Source organism: Podarcis raffonei, chromosome 15 (assembly GCF_027172205.1).
Source record: "Podarcis raffonei isolate rPodRaf1 chromosome 15, rPodRaf1.pri, whole genome shotgun sequence".
In the NCBI taxonomy this organism is placed as follows: domain Eukaryota; kingdom Metazoa; phylum Chordata; class Lepidosauria; order Squamata; family Lacertidae; genus Podarcis; species Podarcis raffonei.
This window is the reverse complement of record NC_070616.1, coordinates 20,399,242-20,407,636: the sequence shown is the minus strand read 5'-3', so window position 1 is coordinate 20,407,636 and position 8,395 is coordinate 20,399,242. Positions and strand designations below refer to the sequence as shown.

General features: G+C 48.9%; 1 protein-coding gene across 6 annotated transcripts in view; it reads left to right on the top strand.

Annotated features, from left to right (window-relative positions):
• The first annotated feature begins 305 nt into the window (after positions 1-305).
• Positions 306-8,395, top strand: part of IGSF9B (immunoglobulin superfamily member 9B) — a 117,195-nt gene continuing 109,105 nt past the window's right edge. For all 6 annotated transcript variants that reach the window (XR_008327745.1, XM_053366795.1, XM_053366793.1 and 3 more), the window contains exon 1: positions 306-672. Coding sequence is in view for 5 of the 6 variants with exons in the window: in XM_053366795.1 (XP_053222770.1) it covers positions 606-672 (67 nt within the window). In the remaining variant the exon portion in view is untranslated. The remainder of the gene's footprint in view (positions 673-8,395) is intronic.

Genomic DNA, 8,395 nt, shown 5'->3' with positions numbered 1-8,395 from the left:
AACCGGCCATGCAGCTTGAGCAGGGAGGGAGTGAGGGAAGGAGGGAGGAAAAGGCGACCGGGGAGGGAGAGAAGGGGGGAGGCACCCAACTCCTTCTCCCTGGCATTGCGCATGATTCTGCGGCTCTGTGCATTGCACGCTCCAACCCACCTTGGGAGGAGGGGGAGGCTTCTCTCCCCCCCTCCCCCCTCCCTAGCGTTGTCTGCGCCCGGAGCCAATGGGGGCCCGCCTCTCTCCCCGGCCGTCCAATCGTCGGCCGGCGGGGGCGTCGCCCAGGAGGCTCAAATGGCCCAGGCTAGGCTGCGCGCCGGAGAGGAGTTGTGCGCTCTGGCTGGCGCTCGCTCGCTCGCTCATTGCTGGCTGTGCGTTCCGCGAGCCGCGCAGGTGCCGCTGCACGTCGGGGAGAGGCAGGATGGCGAGGGCGGCGGGGAGGCAGCCAGGAGGAGGGCTTCGGAGGGCATGAGAAGGAAGCGGAGACGAGGGGGAGGCAGCGCGCCTTGTGCACTCGCCCCGGGCTGGGCTGGGCTGGGCAGATGAGAAGGTCCCCGGCAGGGCAGGGCGCTTTGCAGCTAGGATGATGCTCCTGGTCGGCGGGCGGTAGTACTATGATTTGGTATGTGGCCACTTTGATAGCAAGTGTGATCAGCACCAGAGGACTGGCAGCAGCTCAAGGTGAGTTGAAGTGCACCGGGTCCCCCCCCTCCACCCCCCTGCAGCGGTTTCTCCTTTGCGCTCTGGGCTGGCCTCTTTGGGCACCGGGAAAGCTCTCCGGGCTGACGCTTCCTGTGTGGACCTTCCCTTCTCTCTCTCTCTCTTTCCCTCTCTACCTTTCCTCTCTCATTTGTTACCTGTATCCCTTCGATTCGAGAAATGATGCTCGGCTTTTCGTCCGCCGCGCCGCCGCCTTCGCGCAAAAGGAGTTTCCCTTGCGAGTAGGGGAGCGCTTCAGATTGTAAGGAAAAGAAAAGAAGAAATACTCACAAATAAAAAAGGCAGCATGCTTTCTGCTCCCCGCCTTCCTCCCCGGAGAGGGGTTGGTTTCAGAAATGGTTAAGTGATACGGTTTCATCAGTACAGTAAAAACCATTAAAAAAAATAAAAACCAGCCAAGGATGCGATGAAGCGAGAGCAGGACTTGAATAAGTCTTTTGCAGAGTTTTTGAAACCTTGGACCGCTGCTCGTTCTTGGTCTTATTTTATTTTTGTTGCCTGGTTTTTCTGTAACGATTTCAGAGGAAGGTTCGGCAGAGAGCATGTCGATGGACTTTGCAGAAAGGCGTGCAATTGACCAGTGCATGTTCGTGATCCAAGTAACGTATGAGTCCATGATCTAGCAAGAGGACGATTATTTTCTTTAATGCTGAAGTTGCTTAACAAAGCAGTGCTATGAAGGCTGCAATCCTGTACATGCTTACCGATGATGTAAAGCCCTACTGAACGCTTCAAGGCTTGCTCATATGTAAGATCTGTTTGCCTGGAAGTCTAAGCTACTTCCAACCTCTCTTTTCTGAATACTCTAGGGAGAGCTAGAGATCCTGGGTCAGTGATGAAGCATGTGAACCTTTTTCACATGTGTGTGACCTGTCACTAGGTAGCTGCCTGCAGTATTTTTCTTGGGGCAGAGAGATCACCATTGAAAGTGAGATTTCTAGTTTCACATGTTCATCAGAAAGAAATCCATCTGGGCTTTGTATTTAAATGCGATTCTGCGTAGTTACCGGTAAATACTAAGATATAGAGAGTTGGTTAGCTCATTTTTTTTCTTGCAGGCATGAATAAGCTTGTGATTCAATAGAAGATTCTAACTTTACTTAAGAGATGACAAACTGGATTTCCAAGAGGTTGGGTAGGATGTTTGGCAAAAGGCAATTCTCACCGCGTTGTGCTGCAGTCTCTGGTTTCAGGGCTTTTTCATTGGTGCCACCAGTGCTGTGGAATGCCCTCCCAGCTGAAAAGGAGAGGCTTCATCAGTATTGGCATTCTGCCGGCTCCTAAAGACACACCTGTTTAGGCAAACTGTCCCCCGAAACTGAACTTCAACTTTTATTTTTTAAATTTGTTATTTAAAAAAAGCCTGTTCAAATTGTAAAGGCTTTCAACTTGTGCTATTCTGTATTTCATTTAGTATTCTCTTAAATGTTCTGAGCAAATTGCTACTGGGTATTTTAACCATGTATGTATTTTATAATGGATTTTATAGCTGTGAACTGCTTTGAAGCCATTCTGGCACACGAGCTGTATATAAATAAATACCCATATTAATAAATATATATATGTGCCTCTTGCCATTACAGTGCAAGGACTGTGCGGGTGAATATACAATTTGCTCAGGGGGCTTAAAGTTTGCAGCATAAACCTGTATCTTATTTCTTGCCCAGTGAATCAGCCTTGGTTATATATGATTGTTAAGTACTTAAATGATTCTGAACACCATCTGGGGGAAAGCTTAGAGTAGCAGTAGCCTTGAGCATTTTATGAAAATGCTAATCATTTTTAAAAAATGACCTCTGTGGAGGGCAGTCAACCCAAACTCAAGCGTATGAAAGCTTAGCTCATAGATAGCCATTGTGTGCACCATATGGGATGGAAGACACCTGAATGTTGCTGGTGGTGCTGGGGGAGATTGGGGTTGCTGGGAATGACCACTTTCAATAAGTTAACCAGAGAGAGCTGCTGTGTGGAAGCAGGCAATGCTGCAGCCCTGAGATCCATGAGTGCAGAGTAAGAAATAGCGGAAGGAAAGTGGGTTTGTCTTTCCATTCTCTTGGAGGCTGGCACAGAGCCGGCTGGCATGACATGCACACCTTACAATTTTTTCAGTTGAGAGCTGGTGTCCAGCTATGCAAACCAGCCTGCAAGTCACTAGTCCACCAAACTTACCTGTTTATCATTTATGTGGCATGTCAGCACCCTGCAACAAGGGCACACAACTCCTCCTAGCTCACAGAAGCTGTTCTCCTTGGTTGCTTGGAAATGACATTGTTTGCCGCAGGTGACCAGGCACGCTCACCTGCCTGATATAACCTCTTGTTGCTTTGGGTCAAGGGCCTCTGGCCAGCTCTCCCCTTTGGTTTTGGGGAAAGGATGTTCTTAAAAATGATTTTTAGTAAAGCTTGGCTGTTCTTAAGGGATGGTGTCAGGCGTACATTTCCAGGATTAGCATATGTGGCTCTCTAAACAAATTTCCCGCAACCATGTTCACGATCCATTAGTTTAATTGCATTTCTCCGGTGTCATTTATTTTCTGGTTGCTAAGCACCTTGCATTAGTGTGTTTAGTGGGAATCTTCTGTCGGAGGCTAGTGTCGCTACCCCTGCATTGCCAGATGTGGTCTGCATGTGCAGCAGTATGAGGTGGGAACAAGGTGCTTCAGACTGCAGGTAGCAGTACTGGTGAATTGCATTGTGGAACTCCCTGCAAGCAGAACACTAGCACAACAGGGAAGGGGCTGGGATCTCTCCCTGAAGTCCTAGGTTTTATTAATTGCACATTTTTGTGGGGGTGGGGAATGGATGGGATGCTGAGTTGTGGCAGAGACCCGATTTCCCACCCTGTAACTTTGCTTTGCCTGGCATAATGTTTTATTTGGAATAAATAATGCTGATGGTAAGGCATTAATGGCTGCAAACCTGAATATGCTTATTTATTTCCTCCAAGGAGATCAAGGTGGCATGCATGGCTCTCCTCCCCATTTTTTATCATCACAGCAACCATGTGAGGTAGGTTAGACACTGTGGCTGGCCCAAGAGTCACAGTGGAGACTTTGTGGCTTGCATCTACATAGGTGGCTGAAATCAGAAAGGAGAGGTCCATAGCTTAGTGGTGGCACAGCTGTTTGGCATACGGAAGGTCTTGGGCTCGGTCCATGATACATCCAGTTAAAAGAATCAGGCTGGAACTTATGGGAAATGCCTCTTCTAGAGAGCTGCTGCCCATTAGCATAGGCCAGAGTGGCCTGGAGCAATATTTCCCAGCTTGGTGCCCTTGTTGGACTCTTGCTCCCATCATCTCTGACATTTGGCCATGCTTGCTGGGGGCTGATGGGCGCTGGAGTCCAACAGCATATGGAAGGGTGCCAGGTTGGGAGAAATCTGTGCTAGAGGAATAAGCCATGCAGAGTCGGGCAAGGCCAGTTTGCATCAGGAATTACACATTCCTGAGATGCTCAGTGCCGTGGGTGCATTAGAACCAGCTCAGACAGCTGGATCACCTAGCTTGGCACTGTGGTCACTATGGCAGAAACTCTCCAGGTTTAGGATCTCAGTCAGGGTTCTTTTATTTACCTGCTTATTTATTGCAGTTTTAGACTGCCTTTCAGCGCACAGGATCCCAGGGCAGTGTAGAAAAGTCTGCAGCAGTGGTGGGAAACCTTTGTCTTGGGGGTCTAATTAGGAATTGGAGATCTGCCCGCCAAGATACTTTGGGAAGCTGCCCCCACCTTGGTGTGGACATCCATCCACTCCTGGATGTCCAATCAAGCTCAATGTTGGAAGATTCAGGACAGATAAAAGGAAGTACTTTATGCAGTGCATAGTTAAATTGTGGAACTCCCCCAGGAGGCAGGGATGGCCACCAATTTGGACGGCTTTAAAAGAGGTACTGGACAAATGCACGGAGGACATGACTATCAGCAGCTGAAAGCCATAATGGCTATGCTTTTGTCTCCTCTGCCAGAGACAGCAATATTTCTGAATACCAGTTTCTGCAAACTGCAGGAGGGAAGAGTACTCCTGCTTGCTGGTTTTCTACAGGTACCTGGCAAGCCCCTGTGAGAACAGGATGCTGGACTAGACGGATCACTGGCCAGATCCAGCAGGGCTCCGCTTGTGTTCTTTCCTGCCCCTGACATCATATATAATGTCAGGTACAGCGAAGTTCCAGCTGTGGTTGCTGCAGAGGAAGAACTGGAAGAGAGCTCAGAGCTCCTATTCCCCCCCCTGCAGCATGAATGCAAACCAGGGCTCCAAAGCAACAGACCCTCCTTTGCAGTTCAAGTCACAGCTGCAAAGGAGGAACCGCTCCTGATTATTCTCCTGCAGCCGGGGTCCTCCCCTTGCAGGGTTGGATTGGGGACCTTCTGCATGCAAAGACCTTGTTCCACTGCACTGCAGCCCCACCGCTGAAGAGCTGATTAACAAGTTATGCTCTGGATCCTACCATCTCTCCATCTGGCGGTGGACCTATCGGACCATGTAGGAAAGGCTTTTTAAGCAGTCAAGCCAGCTTGTCCTCTTGTGGCTAGTCGGGTTTGTCTCCTAGGGACTAAACAGCGAAATGTGTGTAAATGTTGCTGCCTTCCCCTCTCTTCAGACTGGCGATGTGCCAGAATCACAGGTGTGCACGGGCTGGTATCAATCTTTATAGGCTTGTAAATCATTTTATTGGCATATTTACACAGCCAGCGCAGCGCAACCACCTGTAAGCAGAAAAATCCTTCTCTCCCCACAACTCCAGTGGATCAACCCATGTTGTCCAAAGCAGACAATTCTATCAGCAAGTGATAGTCACGCAGCCTTTGCCAACCTGGTGCCCTCCAAATGTTGCTGTTGTTGAACTCCCATCAGCCCCAACCAGCATGGCCCATGGTCAGGGATGGAGGCCCACAAGTGCACCATCCCTGTAGTCGACAACGCCCTACAGCAGGGATGAGGAACCTGTGGGTCTCCAGGTATGGTTGGACTACAGTCTCCATCATCCCTGTCCATTGGCCATGTTGGCTGGGGTTGATGGGAGTTGGGGGTCTAGCAAAATCTTGGAAGCCATAGGTTCAACCTAGGAGAAAAGTCATGGCTCATTAGTGGAGTATGTGTGAAGTTCCCAGACTGAATCTAGTTCATCTCCAGATAGGGCTAGGAAGAAGTCTTATTGAAACCCCGAAAAGCTGCTGCCGGTCAGTGTTGAGTTGGGTGGAGCAATGGCCTGATTCAGTATGAAGCAGCTTCCTATAACCTGATTTTGGGAAGCTCAATGGCAGAGTGCATGCCTTCCAAGGGGAAGGTTCAACCTCTGGCATCCTCAGGTGTAGAATATGAAAGACTCAAGTCTGGAATCCTGGAGAGTCGCTGCCAGTCAGTGTAAACAATACTGAGCTTGGTGGACCAATGATCTGGCAGCTTCCTGTGTGTTCCTAGGGCTGCCTTCCAGATGGTGGACTCCAACTCTGATCAGCCCCAGCCAGTGTGACCAATGGTCAGGCATGATGGGAGTTGTGGTCCAAGACATCTGGCGGTCATCACATTGAGCAAGGCTGCTCTCAGTGGTTTGTTCCTTGGGGCCCAGGGCCTTTGTGTTCTCCCATGAAGCACACTGCATGATCTTGGTCACTGCCACTCAGCCTAATCTACCCCACAGGGTTGTTGTGGAGGGTTAAATGAGGAGGGGGATAATTTTGCATGCCACCTGGAGCCTCTTGGAGGAAAAGATGGGATATAAATTCAAAGAATGAATCAGTGAATAAAATGATTGCACTGTCAACACCTTGTGTGTTGATGGTGGCATGTGAAGATTTAGAATAAAACCGGAAAGAGGGAGGGATTCTTATTACAAGAGCTACCCTGTAGTAGAATAAAATCTTGAAAATCATCAGAAGAGCAGCTCTTTCTCCTATTAACCTACCTGTCATTGCACACCTGTGTTCATTATTTTATGCCACACCAGCAGCTTGAAAGGGAGAGGGAGACAGTACTGTGCTGAATTTTCACTTTGCTGCTTTTGGGGTGCATGTGTGTTGGGGGTTCTTCATCTTTATCTACCCTCTACATCCCACCCCCACCAGACCAGAATTTTGTGTCCTGCCTACTGTTCCATTGTGGGATGGAAGCATAAAAGGTAAAAGGAGGAAGGAGCACAGTGAGAATTAATGGGGTGTGTGTGATGAGTTGCTGGAGGATGGATGGCAGAAACTCCCCCTGTCAATGCAGCTACCTGGAGGAGGATGTGGGTGCGGGCATCATCCTGGGCTTCTTTGCACCAGAAGCTTCCTCCTTGCAACTAGCCCCCTTGGGGGTGACACACTTCACAAGGGGAGGGGCCACAGCTCCTTGGAGAGCAGGGCATTTGCTTCATATACAGAAGAAGATCCACAGTTTGCCAGTGATGGGAAAGATTTCTCTACCTGAGCCCCTGGACCGCTGCTGCCACCAGTGAGCTCGGCGGTCAAATAGTCGAATTACCTGGCAGAAAGCAGCTTCCTATACCCCTGTTACCAATGGCTGCACATCCCAGTTTAAAGTGGCTTTTTCTCTGCCAGTGAGATGCTGCTTAGTGAGTATGATGATGCCACGGTGCTACATAGCCAATCAGGTTTGGCATGATGGTGATGTCATGGAGGGGAAAGGAATCCCTCCGGTTTCTCTCTCTCTGTGTCTGAATGGTGAAGGAGGCAGGAATCTCCATTGCTCAGGCAGCTGATATTCCCTGCATTCTTCTGCTGGTGATTTCCTGCTTGTGCAGCAAGATTTCTGCCCTGGGTCCAGCCTGGACTTGCAGGAGCAGCTGGTGCAGAATGTGGATGGGAGAATCCATAGAGGGACACATGCATTCTTTTGAAAACAATGAGATTGTGCATAGATTACTTCCTCACTGAAGTGCACGTTCTTACTCATGTTTTAGTTAGCTGCCCATGATTTGATTGAGATGAGGGAGGCTCCATCAGGTTGCCTGCTCATAATGAGACGGTAACCCCTTCCCTCATCACCCAGCCTCTTGTGAACATTTTTGTGCTCTCTTATGCAGGAGTGCAAAAGTACCTGAAAGAGATAATGGTCATAGATGGTTTTGGAAGTGGTGCAAATGGCTATGAAATGCACACCTGACTTTTGACTTGGCATGAAACCACCCCTTTTGCCAAGTTTGCAGCTGGTTCTCTGACTAGTCACAGAGACACAAAGTCAGAAAAGCTAAAGCACAGAATGAACTCAGGCTTGCTAGAGAGGTTAAAAGCAACAAAAAAGGCTTTCATGGGTATGTTCGTAGCAAAAGGAAGAACAAAGAAACAGTGGGGTCACTCAGAGGAGAAGATGGTGAAATGCAAACAGGGGACACAGAAAGGGCTGAACTCCTCAATGCCTTCTTTGCCTCAGTCTTCTCCGATAAAGAAAACAATGCCCGACCTGAAGAATTTGGAGCAAATGATTCAGCAGAGGAAACACAGCCCAGAATAACTAAGGAGATAGTACAAGAATACTTGGCTAGTCTAGATGTATTCAAGCCTCCAGGGCCAGATGAACTGCATCCAAGAGTATTAAAAGAACTGGCAGATGTGATCTCAGAACCACTGGCAGTCATCTTTGAGAATTCCTGGAGAACAGGTGAAGTCCCGGCAGACTGGAGGAGGGCAAATGTTGTCCCTATTTTCAAAAAGGGGAAAAGAGAGGACCCAAATAATTACTGCCCA